Here is a 16648-nt window from a genome sequence, read left to right as displayed (position 1 = left end):
GCTGCTTTCTGCTGAAGGAGCGCGCGGCGTTCGTCCGCATCACGACAGCCCCTCCCCGGGATGCAGATGGCACTGGCGGCCGCGGAGCGAAGGGAGCCTGCGATGAGGGTCAGTTCTCCGTGGAGGAGAGTCTCGGGCTTGCTGCGATCGCCCGCACTGCCTGCGCCTGGACATCCGTCGTCTCCCCCGCAGGAGAGGGCAGGCCAGGGGACACCCCAGCGCTCCCCTCGGTGCTGTTCGGTGCCCTGAAATGCCAAGAAGAAAGTCAGAGAAGCCCTGGCAACAGATCGGCTTAACTTTCTTCCCACTTTCACACTCACGCTTTCTTCTCATCACGTTCTTCTGTTCCTCCCTCGGTGTTTTCTCCTTTCTCCAGGGAAACCGTTTTAGGGGAACAGGTTTCATAACTGTCCTCAGACTGGAAAAGTCCTGAGAGCTGGAAGGATGGGAACAGGGACACACCTCAGAGTCAGCAGTGGGGGCAGTGCTCCGCCCCGGCAAGGCCCACTGAACCTCTCCCACCCCAGATCTCCCACCTGTGCCTTTGGGGTGCCCAGCTGCAGTCCCTCCTGACCCCAAACCAGCACATTGCCAGAGACAGTGATGTGGGGACATGCAGGGCTGGGAGGGTGCAGAGACACTTTGAAGGTCCAGTGATCTAGGCTTCCTGATTAGACCTGGTCTTGATGGGACAATTATGAAAAATGAGGAAGAGAGGGAATAGAGGAGAGGGAGAAGGGGCAGGAGCAGCCCATGAATAGAAATGAGGGAGATTAGAAAAGATGCAAGAAGGAAATAATTACACTCAGCACACTGCTCTCCTTGTCCATATCTCCGCCACCTTCACCACCTTCAAAGGTTTCCGTGGAGACAAACTCCCTGCTGGAGCAGCCTTGGGGAGGGAAAGGGTAGGATTTGAGCCCCTTTGAGGGAGGAGGATGATCCCTCTGCCAATAGCAGGATGTAGCAGGCAGTGCCTGTCTCAGGGACACTTCCACCCCATCTCTAACTTCTATCATAAGGCATTGTACCATCTTTCAGCAAAATGTTATTTCCTCATCCTCACTGCACTTCTGGCATAAGGGGACTCCAGGGTTGAATGACTACCCTAAAGAAGAGTCTCAGGGGGTTTTGTGAAGGCTCATCTCAAAAGTGCTGGGAGGCAACCCAAGAACCTAAAGACAGATTCCAGACACACTGCAGGGTAAATGGCACCTTGGGGTGAAATAATTATGGGGAGCATCAGGAACTGCAGCCCTAGGCCTACAGCTTCTGTGGCCCTCATGAGAGACTTGGGTTAAAACTTCCTAGCTGAGTTGTAACTCAGAAACCAGGATAATAAGTGTTTGTTTCAAGCTATTAAGGTTCAGGAAATTTATTACATAGCTGAACACAACCAGCACACATATGGGGAGTGAGTCAGGGACTGGCTCAGGGATGGGCCCCACCTCCAATATCCAGAGACAACTCTGTAGGGACTCGCATGACTCCTCTTTAGGGTGGTCGTCTATCCCTGAGTCTCCTTATGCCAGGAGCAAAGAGCGAGGGCAGGGGAGTGACTGTCTTCCTGAGAGGTCTGCAAGGGAGTCTTGGAGGGATGGAGGGAGAGGGAGCTGTGTCCTCCATCACCCCCTGCGGGAACCTGAAGGGCTGAGCCTCCAGGGTCCAGTGCCTCAGAGGTTGCAGGGGCTGCCAGGGACCACAGAGCCCTCTGCTGGAAGGTTTGGATGGTGACCCTGGCCTGGCTCAGAGGCCTGGCTGAGCCTGGAACCCCCACAGCCCAGGTGGGCAGGATGGGAACTGAGAGGCCTGGTGAGTTCCAGCCACTCTGCAGGCAGCTGGCACCTGAGGTGAGGTGATCAATTGCCCTCATTCTCCTGCAGGGCCATGTAACAATCATGTATCAAATCATTTACAAAAGTAAAACAACAGCTTCCTGGACAATATTCACCCTTGGTGTGATGGCCTCATCTATTGCATCCTACTCCATTTCTGTGTGCTCAGTTCTGCTCTAGAGGCAAAGCAGGAGAAGTGCTGTGGGAGTGGGTGAGAGTCACCAGAGCCTTTCCAGGGCGAGTCCCAAACTGCAGCTGCTCTGGGTGTCCTCATCTGTGGCCCTGGGCTCTGGGCAGCAGAGACAATGCCCTATTCACGCTCTATCCTGGTGGCTCCTGGAAGAAACCTGGAATTCTTAGAACCTGCAAACCTTGGAGAAGGTCCTGGGGGCAAAGTCCTGGGGAGGAAGGTGTGGCTCACAGGCAACCAATTGTGGTAATTGACCTGTGGGGACTTCTCAAGGCCCAAAGTGGGGTCAGGAGCTGTGGGTCCTGGCTCCTAGATGATGTTCCTCCTTCATCCAGGTCTTTCCGGTTCCTGAGCTGCCTTTTGTTCTAGCTTAAATCACTTGCATATTTAATCCTCTCCTGGAGTTGGGTCATGGGGTCAGCAGTAAGGAGCTGGTAGCATTGAGGGTCCAGAATCTCAGATTCGGGGGTCTGGCCAGTCATAGGCATGTGTGTGGGTGAACACATGAGAGGCCCACTGCCCGGACTTTGGAACCAGCCAGACCTGAATGCAATTCTGATTTTTCCACTCACAAACTGTGTGACCTTGGGCAAGTTAAATCTGTTTTTTTTTAATCTTTAAAAAAGGAATAATAATGTCTATTATGCAGTCTTGGTACGAGGATTAGCTAACATGTTAATGAAGTAAAATACCTGGTAATCACATGAATTAAAAAAGTAACACTTGTTATAATTAGTGCTAATAATAATTACAATAATACTGAATAAAGCTTCTCTGGAGCAGCTCTGGGCATTCCAAGTATTCTACTGTTACTCAAATTTGGGGACAATTTGTTTGACATTGTCTCATTCTCAGAAACACTCAGGAGAGGAAACAGATTATAGGGTAATAAACAGCTTTAAAAAGAAACAGCACATACACACAGTTTTGTTTTAAAATTTTAAAATTATTATTTGTTATATATGACAGCAGAATACATTATGATTCATATTACACATATATAGCAAAATTTTTCATATCTCTGGTTGTATATAAAGTATATTCACACCATTTGTGTCTTCATACATGTACTTAGGTAATGATATCTATCTCATTCCACTATCTTTTTTACCCCCATGCCCCCTGTCTTATCCTTCCATCCCTTTGCCCTATCTAGAGTTCATCTATTCCTCCCATGCTTCTCCTCCCAACCCCACTATGAATCAGCCTCCTTATATCAGAGAAAACATTTGGCATTTGGTTTTTGGGGATTGGCTAACTTCACTTAGCATTATATTCTCCAACTCCATCCATTTACCTGCAAATGCCATGATTTTATTCCACACACACACACATTCTGAAGAACCAAACCAACACACTGACTCTTGACAAATATTCAATTTGATTACAGCAAAAATTTAAGTGATATGTTCCTTCTTGGAAAATGCATACAGTGACTAGTCCTAGCTGAGGTCCTGCACTGTGTTGGGCCAGTGTTCCCCAAGCTTCCAAGGCCCTCCCAGTTCATGTAGCAGAATACATCTAAAGAGTGTGGGTGGGGAAGGACAACAAGAGTAGAAAAGGTGGCCCATGAAAATTCATGCTGATAAGGACTGGGGAGTAGTGTCTTTTCCACTAGTGGATGATCTTCATAGCTCACATCATATAAACCCTGAATGAATCTAGTTTTAGCATTTAGTGTTTAGAATTCCAAGGTTTTGATTTTGCTTAAGAAAATTGAATGAAATTTATGAACAAGAGAACCTATTAGTGAGATTAAGTTATCCTCATCAGAAAACACATTTTTGGTAAATTATAGACTTCCAAGGCAAAATCATGGCCTTTCCCTTGCTGTCCACTGGATGGCACTAACGGACCAATATAGATCCTGCTAGTTCAGCGGCAGCTAATACCGTGAAGATATTAAATGAGTAAATTCTATTCTATTCTCTTCCAAACTAGATTTTTCTCTATTCCTTACAATTAGGCACAACTTTTAAAGCATCATCTCTATCACATGAACGAAAGCACATTATTTTCACCTGGGGGTCTGGGAGCGGTGGGGAGCTGCCCTAAGGCAGTGCCTGAGCCTCTGACCTTCCATTCCCTTCCCTGGATGTACAGTAAGTAGGTGCTAATGATCATATACTAACAGAAAACTGGGCACAGCCTAAAAGCTTCATCTCATTTAATCGCTTAATCTCATTTAATGTGTGTCTACTTTTTGTAAAATAAACAATAAAAAGAACTTAAGCCCAAAGAGGCTAAACAATTTATTCAAAAAGATGGAGATGGTCTTGAGCCTGGGTCTGTAAAACCTCAGGATTATGCTGTGCTGCTAACCAAGGTTTCTGTTTTCTAGGGTTTAACTCATGAGTCACCTTCTGCCTGATCATACTACTCACTTTCCAGAGCTCACAGAGGAGAGAGTGCCAGAATGTTTCCCAGGGTACTAGGCTGGATTAGGATTTTTTGTTTGGCAGCCCAAAGTGTAAATGTAGGTCAATCAATCAATCCAGACTAGTCTACAGCTGAAGCATCTATTTTATTTGCTAATGGTCTTTGGCTAAGAGGAAGCAAATCATTCCTAAGCATTCAGTTAATTGCTTTCAGATTCCTCAAGGTCTCAAGGCACATTTTTTCCCCCCAAGTGTATTTTCTATTGTCAACGTTCTTTTCAGTTTGTAGGGCAGTCTGAGTTGGCAGTCTTAGACTTTTAGAGCTGTTTTAAGCTGAGATCAAAGAAACGTCCCAGCTAGGAAATCACTTCCTAGCTCAGAAACCAGCTTCCTTGGATATTCAGTGTTGGAAGAAGCCCAATGGTGGGGGTAAGGGTGAAGGACAAGCTGACATGTCTCATTGGGTCTAGTCTAAGCCTTGCCCATTTCATCAGATTCAATGGGAATTTTTCAATAAGACTAAAATATAAAGCCATGCAAACATTAGTATGGTTCCATTTTTTAAAAAGCACGCATTTTTTTAATTTCTAAGTGAGCTGATTTAATTGTTAATTCAGTATTATATTTTTATATTAAAAATAGTAGCATACAAGGCATATATATGACTTAGAGGCAATTTTTTAAGTATCTCTGATTGCACAGCCCTCTTAAGATAATTGTGTGGACTCCCACCCCCTTCCCATCAGATTATATAAACAGTATCCTAGACAGAACATTTTTTCACTTATTACTGGTTCATATTTGTTTTACATGATAGTAGGGTTCATTCTGAAGTGATTATAGAGGCACAGAATATAATTTGCTCTAATTCAGTCCTCAGTGATTCCCTTCTCTTCTCCTCCCTCCCCGTTTTATTTCCTCTCCTCTACTAATCTTTCTGCTATTAATATATATATATATATATATATATATATATATATATATATATATATATTTTTTTTAAATTTTTTATTGTTGGTTGTTCAAAACATTACATAGTTCTTGATATATCATATTTCACACTTTGATTCCAGTGGGTTATGAGCTCCCATTTTTACCCCATATACAGATTGCAGAATCACATCAGTAAAAGCACGCATTTTTATGGACACAAAGTTGGAAAGATTTATATAGTGGTTATATCCAGTTTGAATCTTCATCTGTACTTTTCTGTATTTCCTGTTTTTGATAGCCTGAATGTGTATTCCTTTTTGTAACCAGAAAAAAAAAAATCAAGCTAGCTGGTTATATATATCCAAAATAACCCACAATCTCACTAGAAAGAACTGTTTGCTAGAACTTACTTTATTCATCAATTTACAAGAGGGCATGAAATAATTTTGAATCATAATAATAATGATGAAAGCAAATAATTTATTTAGGCCAAAAAAGGAAATGTCACAAAAGTTAGCAAAGAAACAACCCCTATGTACTATACTAGATAACCCATTTGCCACCTTCGAAACCCTGGGGATCTGACGGGGGTGTGGGGGGGTGCCTAAAGAGAAGCCTGAGGAGGGGCCTGTAGCTCTCTGGGGTCTGTCCAGAGGCTCTTCCTCGGTTGCCTATGAGGCAAAAAGCTTATTCTCAGTTTATGATTTTTCATATGGCCAGGGCTCTGCAAATCCAGGACAACAGTGAATTCAGAGTTCAAATTTTCATTTAACTCCTTAATTTGTATAGTCAGGGGCCAAAAAGAGGCTGTTCAACTACTGGCATCAGAAATAGCACACCCGCTTGTTCTGTGACTGTCCCACTACTGAACTGCGTCAGTCCTTAGGTGAATTCCACCTTTCTTCCTTGCCCCACCCAGACTCTTCCCCTAGTAGCATGAGAGCCCTATCACTTTGTCCTCATGCCAGTAGGCTGGCAGGCAAAGAAACTAGCTGTCACACCAGAGGGAGGATTGATCCTGACCATGGGGAGGAGTAAGACTGCTGTCTGGGAGAGGCAGAGAGGTGATCATTGGGACATCTCTCAGTGCTCCCATGCCCACTGTCACTGCATTGGTGAGCAAAAGAACTATAGCCAGGGATGAGTCTCGGACTGGATGCCATCAGTAGAAGTGCCTGATGGGCAGCAGGGGTCAGGGTGTCTAGCATGAGTAGGAGGAAGGTGATGAATTGAAGGCAAAATCCAAACTAATGACCAACTGTAGCAGCAGGTGGCAGATGTAGCTTTAAGCTAAGTAGGACTTTTACCATGTTCCCTAGTGGAAGTGTTCCCTTAGGATCCAAGACCTCTAGACTCATTGAGGCTAAAATTGCAGGGATAAGTGGGAACAAATCCCTCATGTGGGTCACTAGGAGTGATAATGAGCAAGCATGATATCTTTGCTCTTGGATTCATATATTCTACCTACTGGGGCTAAGCCCTATAATGTAGCCACCAGTTCAAGGCACATACTGCATCCGGAAGGATGGCACTCCCTATCCACAGTGCCATGTCCAAAATTGCAGCTCTGCCTTGCCTTTAAAAGGTTGTTCCACTCCTCTATCAGGCCAATCACTTCTGAATGGGGTGGTGGGACCATATTTCAGTGGTCATATGTCCATGTTTAATCCCTTGATGAAAGCAATATTACACACTGTGCCCCTGAGCCTGGTGGGGGCTGAAGAAATCGACTTCTCTTAATAGTACCATACTGAGGGCTCAGCATGGATCTCTCTAGCAGGTTGGACATTTAACAGGCTGGCAGCTAGTTAGGACTTTTTTTTTTTAATAAAGAAAAGCAGCCTTGCTTATACAGACCCTCATTTGGATGAGTCTGGAGTCAGAGTCTTGAAAGTTTGACTATTTTATTATCCTACAAATTATATGTTCTAGCAGGGAAGCACCGTTACCCCTGTAACTCTGACTAAAGAACATCTCTCCTCTATGAGAGCAGGTCATCTTTGTCAACTGAATATATAAGGGACACATGTGGAGTGGTGAAGGAGTAAGGAGACACCCACCTGGCAAGCAAGATCAGCCTGATCAATCCTGGTGAACCATGTACCCATGGGAACCAGGGACCCACATTGTAGCCAGATGGTCCTCACATCCCAGAGCAGTGCTGATGACAGGGAGCCCACACTGCAGGGCCCATGCACAACCTCCAGTTCTGCTATCAAGATTTCTGTATTAGGAGCCCATGGTTTAGGCTCTAGGGTGCCATGAAGGAAGCTCGCTGACATCTACTGTCCAAATTGTCCAGTTGGATTGGTCTTTTGGTACCTTTTCTATAATGGATCTTCTTAGATGGGCACTAAAGCATAATTCAAAGATCTTTGCCTTTGGAGCTCATGACCATAGGTCCATGTGCTTCTACCCCAGGTCAGGTCATGTTGTAATGCCCATCCTAGTCTCTATTCTGGAAAGGGTTTGGAAGGGAGATACGGAGAACATGAGGAAGAGCAAACATTGTCTTACATGCTTCATCTGCAGGTTCTGTACAGTCCTGGGGGGATAGGAGAGGGTCTCTCTCTTAATAAGGGGGAGTAGGTCATCGCTTTATCCAGGGGATAAAGGGTATGGACCTAGAATTCTCATTTCAATGCTTAGGGTCCTTTTTACGTATCATGACCTGACTTTGTCTCCTCATCTACTGGCTAGGATCCCCAATGACCAAGTGACAGATTTGCCTTGCCTGAAAATGTATCCTTTTCTTAAATTCTGCCATTGGCTCTTCAGCTCAGTCTGCCTGGAGATGAGGAGCTGAACATTGGCAAGGAGGCCCTCTGATTCTCACAATGGGCTTTAAATTGGTGACTAATGTGGGTCTGTCCCTTTATCTTCAGTGCCTCAGTGTTACTTAGCAGCAGACTCCTAATTCCACCATCCTCTCCAAAGACCTAGCACCAGCTGGCGTGTCACTGCCCACCTATATCTGATCCCAGCTCACCACAGGTGAAGGTCCAGGCAATTGAACCACAGCACTTCAGGGATCAGGACTCTCAATACTCTGTTAACACCACTGATGGGGTCCTTATTACTAATTGCCAGCAGGTGACCCAATACCAGAGTCCCATTGTTTCTTGGATTTCTCTTGTACTGTCTTAGGTCAGGAAGCAGATTGTGCAAGTGTGTTATTGAGAAAGGGCTTTCAGATGAAACCTGTAAGACAGTGAGGGCAGAAAACAGGGCAGGGAAGAAGTAAGCATAGAAGTGGGTTTGGCTGAAGTCTAGCATCAGCCCAATCCCCTAAGAAATGCTAGAGCACACATGGGACCACAAGGGTGTTATCTTGGTACAGAGGGTTGGCTTTTGTACCCTGAACTAGTAACCCATTTGTGGGCCACAAGCTACCCTTGGGGGAGGATGTAGCCTCACAGGCATTTCCTGGCTAGACAGCTCTCGTCAGCTGAGGGCAGTTCTTAGAAGGGCACAACTGTGAGATATCATCAGCTAACCTCAAAGCAATTGGGAAGTAAATGGACGTACCAGCCTGATAAAGAGGAGCTGGGCAGGTTTCAACACTGTCTAATACAATAATGTGCATGTGGTCTATATGAAGAAAGTCTTTATGAAGGCTCCTATTTTTTTTAAGCAGAAAAAATTTCATAAGAAAATGTGGAGGAAGGTTCAGAGATTTTCCATAAGGCCCCTGCCCCTACACATGCCTAGCCTCCTTACCATCACCATCATTACCAGAGGGGTGAAGCTGATGGACACTCGTACTCATCCAAAGTCCATTGCTTACGTCAGGGTTTGCTCTTGGTGATGCACACTCTATGGGTTTGGACAAATGATATGTATCCACCATTACAGTATCACACCAGAATATTTTCAGTGTCCTAAAAATCCCCACTCTGTATACTCATCCTTCTCTTCCACACTAACTCCTGACAACAAATGATCCCTTTACCATCTCCAGATAATAAAAAATTTGAATTTTCTAAAATGTCATAAAGCTGGGATCATATGAATTATAGATTTCTCAGACCTGGCCTTTTGCACTGAATAGTATGCATTTAGGGTTTTTTTTAAATGTCTCTTCTTGGCTTGAGGGCTCATTTCTTTAGTGCTGAATAATATTCCATTGACTGGATATACCAGTTTATCTGTTTACCCATTGAAGGATATCTTGGTTGCTTCCAGGGTTGGCAAAATGTGAATAAAAGCATGTAGAAATATTTGTGTGCAGGTTTTTGTAGAGACATACGTTTTCAACTCCCCTGGGAAAATACTGAGCATGCATGCTGAATTGTATGGAAAGAATATATTCTGTTTTGTGAGAAATTATTAAACTGTCTTCCAAAGTAACTAAGCCATTTTGCATTCCCACCAGCAATGAATGAGAGTTCCTGTTGCTCCACAGCCTCACCCGCATGTAGTGTTTTTGTGTTTTAGGCTACTTTTCACAACCCAACTGAATTATTAGTATATTTTTTGATTTTATGGTGTCAGCCAATCTTCTCAAGAGCTGACTGGTTTTCATGAGCCTAATTAGTGAAAGGTCATCTCAGCTTATATCAACACATTGGTCATTCTACTGCCACCTTTTTGTCCCCTGAAACCAGGCAGCCTTCCTAATATTGAAAGTTGTGTATGCCTGAGTGTGCACAGATATACATGAACATGTTCAGACACAGTTCAAATCAAGTGCACACTAAAAGTCATCCTTTCTTTCTTCTGCTCACACCATGCCTTTTGGGCATAATGACCTTAAGTTAGTGGAGAGAGAGAGAGAGGAAAGGAAGGAAGGCACTTGGATAATCCTCATCCTTATGATCTGGGTAAAAGAGGAATTATAAATCTATATGTTAGTTCATATCTCCTGGTGATCATATTTGGACATCTTTGTTATTGTTGACCCTTCTATCCTCAAACAGATCAGCTCATAAAGATCTTTTTGTGAAAACACCTCATGAGCATGACATACATTATGACCTGGCTAGCTTTCATAGGTTCAGTGTTTTAAAGTCCCAGTAATCTGAAAAGTCACCTATTAAATCAACAACCTAATAGGTTGAGAACTGAAGTGCCAACATATTTTGTTGGTCTGTTGGGCCCCAGCTGAAACAGGAGCCCAACACCAGGCATCCTACCTCACATTGAGTTTTTCAAAGTAAGAGGAAACTGGAATGTGACGCCCTCTAACCACCATAGTAAATATGAGACAGTGTTAGAAGATACGACCAGTTACTTAGGAGATATAAATTCAGTTTTATTTTCCTTCAAAAAAAAAAAAAAAGCTTTTCACAAGCCAACCTGAAATTTCCACAGGAAAATAAAACAAAAACCTCCAACCTCCCAGAGCTCCTGCCACCTCCCATGGAAGACTAGGCCTAACGAAAGATTTATACACCATATTCTAGAACCAAGATTTTTCTCAATCCTTATTTTCCCGGTTTGTCCTTAGAAGAAAACAGGTCGCTTTTCATTTTCTAAATATAAAATTTTATAGCACAAACACACCCTAGTTGACAATTACTGCCTTATTAAATGGCATTACTATTAATATTTGTTGACCAAGTCTGAACATCTGATTTCTCCATGACGTGGACTTCTTCCTGTTTAATTTGCTACTCATGCTCATTAACATCCAAGAGTCCAGAAGCTTAAAGAAGAAACTTATTCAGTCTTGGCCTGGGGTAGATGGGAGTGGAAACGGGGTTCTGGGTCTGGGCTTGTTTAATGACTTTTGTACTTTCTAAGTGCTCAGTAAGTACATTTTGAACTAATACTTCTTCTAGCAGCCATTGTAAAATAAAGTATGTGCCTGAAGACATACTTTGTATTGCACCAAGTTAATCACAAATGGTCTGCTATGGGCTAAATGTTCATGCTCCAACCCATTCACATGTTGAAGCCCTAATGCCTCATGTGGTGGTATTTGGAGATGGGACCTTTGGAGGTGAGAGGACCTAATGAGGTCAGGAGGGCAGGGCCTTGGTCATATGTGATCAGTGCCCTTAGAAGAGACACCAGAGAGCTGCTTCTTTGCCCTGACCCACTGAACGTGGAGGTCACATGAGCACACAGTGAGGAGAGACCCCTCTGCCATCCAGGAAGGGGACCCCCAACTAGCACCAAGCATTCTGTTACCTAATTTCAGATTTCCAGCCGCTGGAACTGTGAAAAGGAAGTTTCTGTTCTTTAAGCCACTTGGTCTGTGGCATTTTGTTTCTGGCAACCTGAGCTGATGGAGACATAGTCCAAAAGCCCAAACTTTAAATATTAAATTCCCAAGGTTTTCACTATGGGCAGTGACAGGAAGCATAAAGCAGAAGATTATTTTTTTAAATGATTATCTTTAGTTTAAATAGTTAGGAAAAGATAAGATGATAAAATAACATATTCAAAGCCCCATGAACCCATAACCTACGGTGATGTCCTTAAAATAGGAAATATAAAAATGACTATACACCTACTTATTTATTTAATTTTCGTCCTGCACCCAATTCTGCCTGTAGGAAATTGATGTACAAAGTGCTTAGAGGTGATATCCTATGGGAAAGTACCTGGATCAAGAGCTCTGAATCTTTCCACAGAGAGTTTTGGGAAGCAGCAAAATTCAAAATTCAAAATTCCTGGAGAGAGCGAGAAGTAAAGTGCCTCCACACATCTTGCTTCTAAAGAACAGACCTTCTGGTGCTGCTCTTACCTGCAACAACTACTCCTTCACAGAGTAGCTCCTCTATAGAGGAGTTACCTCTCGATGTGAGACTTCTGGCCTAATTAGAACACCACAAATGAACAGCAGGAAATTGATTTTATGCCACATAAAGGGTGTAGATGCTGTTCTTTCTCCTCCCTCTTACTTCTAAGGGAGGGCCGGGACTCGGGTGTCTTCCCCAGCGGCTCAGTAGCAGTGTCACCCTGCTTCTGTGCTTTGCTCTCCATTGGGTCCTACCTTTCATTCCATGAGTGCTGGAGACTGGCTCTTCCTTGCTAGTTGTAGCTCTATCTGTGTTTTCAGTCCCAGGAACACATTCCACTCCATTGCCTTTGCTTTAGAGAAATACAGAGGAGCACTGAATCATGGGAGAGAACAGCACTTGCATTCCTCCTTCTACCAGGCAGAGCAGCATTGGCTTGCACTAGGTTATCCCTGGTCTTAAGTCTCCAGGTGCAACTTCTCTCTCCTCCTTTACCTGTGATCTAAGATCTGCCCCAACTCTATGGTAACATCCAACAAGGGAATGTTCAAAGGACACCTCTTGTTGGATAATAAAGTTAACCTCTAACTGTCTGCAAAACTTTTTTTTTTTTTGGGAGGGTGGGTGGGTGGGTACCAAGGATTGAACCTAGGAGCACTTAATCACTGAGCCACAGTCCCAGCACTTTTTTGTATTTATTTATTTATTTTTTTAGAGACAGGATCTCACTGAGTTGCTTAGGACCTTGCAAAGTTGCTGAGGTTAGATTTGAACTCACAATACTCTTTTTTGGGGGGCTGGGAGAGGTACTGGGGATTGAACTCAGGGGCACTTGACCACTGAGCCATATCTCCACCCTATTTTGTATTGTATTTAGAGACAGGGTCTCACTGAGTTGCTTAGTGCCTCACTTTTGCTGAGGCTGGCTTTAAACTCATGATCCTCCTGCCTCAGCCTCCTAAACCACTGGGATTATAGGTGTGTGCCTTTGCGCCCTACATGGCTGCAAATCTTAAAGGTGGGGAGGTAAGGAGGAGAAATCCCCTTCTGGATTCCCAAAAACTGTTTCACTAGCTCACTGCAGTTCCCTCCTCTCCTGATTATTGGCCTGAAATGCAAACTGTTGTACCAAGTCTTTTGGATTAGATTAGATCTAACACCTACTAGACACAGGAGGTCCAAGAAAATGAGATATGCCTGAGCTAAACCTTGGCACTGCCCCTCCTCACAACTTTGTTTACAGAGTAGTTTGCAAGCTTCACTTGATGCTTCAATGAGTTCTTTCATTCACTAAACATCTACTGAGCACCTATACAAGTGACAGGCCCTTGTATATGAGGCCCAAGGGAAGCTAAAACTAACAAGACAACCTCCATGCCCTAGAGAAATTTATGGTCTAGTAGAGAGAAAAACACATCATAAAATTATAAAACGGTCCACTAAATGGTGTAATTAGAGAGTACTTCATAAGATCGTGTGTGCAAAGAGCAGGGAGAGAAACTCTGCTGGTTTCTAGAGCCTTCACTGACTCCCACCTCTGTCATCTCTTTGGGCAGCTCCATTAGGAGCAGGATAAATGAGCCTAAAAAATTTAAGTGGGATCCTGTATCAAAACTGGATCACAGACTAAGGTTTATTCAGGAAACACATAGTGGGTTCCTCCTTCATGCCTTGGCCAGGGAGAGGAATTACAGAGAAAGTTTACCTCCTGAAGGGAGTGTAAGTGCATCCTCCTGCAGACTAGAGGGAATGAGAGGACAGTGGTGACCAGAAGAGCTCTTAGTGGAGAGAGGGAAGCTGTAGGAATTAACGTGAGAGGATACTGGTATCCACTCAGCAAAGAAGGACAGGCAGGCACATGAAAATAGGAGTAGAATTGGAAGTTCTCATTTGAATATTAAAAACAAACAAACAAATAGATGCAGCAGCAATTAAAGGAGGTTTCAAAGTGGCAGGTATCACTTTAATTGATGGCCCAGTGAGTCAGCACTGGAAAAGCTGCCTTTATCTGGCAGTGGGGTCAGGGAACTGAATTTTTTTTTTTTTAAGATTGGAAATTATTCAAGCACGTTCAATGTTAAAAATTCTATAAGAAGAATTATGCAAAATCAATATGAATTGTCCATAGCATTTAATATTTCTTTAAAAAATTTTTTTAGATGTTGATAGACCTTTATTTTTTTTTCATTTATTTATATGCAGTGCTGAGAATCAAACCCAGTGCCTCACACATGCTAGGCATGTGTTCTACCACTGAGCCACAACCCCAGCCCCTTGACATTTCTTAAAAAAACAAAACAAAATAAAACAAACAAATAACAACAACAACAAACAAACAAACAAAATAAAACCACTACTCACCCAGTGGTTGCTTCAAACTGTAGATTCCCTTGGCCTGAAACAAAGCAAAACAACACTCTCAAATTTAAGCTACTTTGAATGGATTGTATATATTGATTTTTCATACACGTATATATAGAACACTATAAAATATATCAAAGTGTATAGAGCTTTTTAAAAATTTTTTTTAGTTGTAGATAGACACAATATCTTTATTTTTATTTACTTATTTTTATGTGGTGCTGGGGATTGAACCCAGGGTCTCACGCGTGAGAGGCAAGCGCTCTGCCACTGAGCTACAACCCCAGCCCGTGTATAGATCTTAATCTTATTTTCCTACTTATTCAGAAACAGTTTCTGGCTTGCCTGTCCCCGGTAGCCATTGTTTCTCCCACCCATCCTGCTGGATTCCCTTTGTGCCTGGACTCTGGGTCCATCCATATTTCAACAATTAGCTCCCTTAGTACTGAATTAAGAACTAAACAGTGTGCCTGTGAAGTACTTATTTTTTCCACTTGAACCCAAAGTATATGACCAGGTGAGGGGTAGATTACAAACCTCTGGACAGTAATAAGAATCACATTCTTTATTTGGATGTCATCCTAGGTGTAATAAAAATAACACATCTCAACTCGAGTGGCTTCCCCACCTGCCTGCCCCTTTGTAGCCTACAACAGCCTAAAATCTGAACTCTTCCACCTGATATATGAGGCTTACTCTCTCATCTCAATGGCATTTCTTCCAACTCCACCCATGACCTCTCAAGCCAGGATTCAAATCACCATTGCATATGTTCTCCCTTGGAGGCAGCTCTGTGGTCTTCGAAGGACTCCAGAGGCATCTTTTATTATCCAAGTGACCAGAACATGTTGCCCAGTGACTAGGATGGAACTGTGGACTTGGTTTCTACCTTGCCTTGTATCCCACCTAAGTGCTGCTATCACAAAGCTGCCTGCCTCGTGGGCTTTCCCCACAGCCCCCTAGACCATCCCATCATGCCACATATAAAGACGTCCCAAACCACAGGGCCCATCTCCCTCTATGACCTCTCCCCATGCATTTGTTAAACATTCCTCTTCCCTGACCAAACTCTGACTCCATAACATCCTTTGGATACAATGCCCTCTGCTGCTAGGCTGTCTCCAATCCCTCCCTGGCTCCCAGTGTCCTTCTCACCCATAACCCCAGGTATCTTATGCCTTGCTCATTGCATAGAATTATTAGGCCCAAGAATCCCTAAGGATGAAAGGTGCTATAGGGTGATAATGGTTCTATGTCAGATCTTTGTGAAGTGCTAGACATATACAAGGGGCCGATGTTCTTGACATTCCTGAACTTGGAACTTGCATACCACCCTCCCCCACTGCCTGGGTGCCCCTGAGTCTCTATTCTGCCCCTGAGAGTCTCATCTCCTCACAGGGTCCAGCTCAAGGCTCTGCCTCCCACTTCACTGTGGGCCTTTCCGAGTTCTTAGAGCCCGTGTGAAATGTCACTGGTAAAATTGACCCTCAGTTTGCATATCTGTGAAAAAAGGGACTGGGACAACTGTGGGGCTTTCAGGGTTTTATTTTTTTTTCTTTCTTTTCTTTTAATGGAAACTACATGCTGGTTCTGGTTAGCTTATTATCTGGATTTTACCTTCCTGTCATAACCTAGAGAGCATGGTGCCAGGCCTTGAGGAGGGTCTGGGAAATGTGTGTCTGAATTTTAGCTGAATAAATACATTTTTACCTTCCAAACAAATGTGTCTTTTTTACTACAGGCCAGGGCTAATCAGGGGATATTCAGTTAAGATTTAAATTGTAGATTTTGCTCAATATTGTGGAAAAAGTCAATTGACCTATAGATCACTAAAGTGATCCCAATCAAATCTCAGCAAGTTTTTTTCCCCCCAGAAATTGACAAGCTCATTCTAAAATATACAGTTGACTCTCTGGATCTGTATCTCTTCCCTCCATGGACTCAACCAACTGTAAACAGAAGATATTTGGAAAAAAATTGCATCTGTAATGAACATGCACAGAATTTTAAAAAATCTTATTCCTGGGGAGAAGGAAGATGGCGGCGAGGGGAGTGCATTGTCCCCATGTGCTGCTTCACTGTGTGGGAGTATGACAAGTCAGGACGGCTAAAGGATATCTTGTTAGGAATTTCCAGCAATAGTGGGGTGCTCCGGAACCTGGAGGAAGGATTTCCATCGCACGAGGATCGGCTACGGGGACTCAAACGCGAGAGGTTTGTCGCACGGAGGGTAACTGCTTATTCAGCAAATCGCCCCGCGGC

General features: G+C 43.5%; 1 protein-coding gene across 2 annotated transcripts in view; it reads right to left on the bottom strand.

Moving 5' to 3' along the window:
* Window positions 1-16648, bottom strand: part of Mcf2l2 (MCF.2 cell line derived transforming sequence-like 2) — a 255029-nt gene that overhangs the window by 760 nt on the left and 237621 nt on the right. Inside the window, exons 27-31 of one of the 2 annotated variants that reach the window (XM_048814212.1) lie at window positions 14387-14420; window positions 12280-12377; window positions 804-892; window positions 321-436; window positions 1-245 (exon numbers count right to left, since the gene is read on the bottom strand). In XM_048814212.1, the coding sequence (XP_048670169.1) occupies window positions 110-245; window positions 321-436; window positions 804-892; window positions 12280-12377; window positions 14387-14420 (473 nt within the window). In that variant the 3' untranslated portion in view covers window positions 1-109. Of the gene's footprint in view, window positions 246-320; window positions 437-803; window positions 893-5729; window positions 8538-12279; window positions 12378-14386; window positions 14421-16648 lie in introns of those variants that run through there. The other variant, XM_048814213.1, reaches the window with a different exon arrangement.

The sequence above is a fragment of the Marmota marmota genome, unplaced genomic scaffold, assembly GCF_001458135.2.
Source record: "Marmota marmota marmota unplaced genomic scaffold, marMar, whole genome shotgun sequence".
Taxonomy (NCBI): domain Eukaryota; kingdom Metazoa; phylum Chordata; class Mammalia; order Rodentia; family Sciuridae; genus Marmota; species Marmota marmota.
The sequence above is the reverse complement of the archived record's forward strand: the minus strand, read 5'-3'. Positions and strand labels throughout refer to the sequence as shown.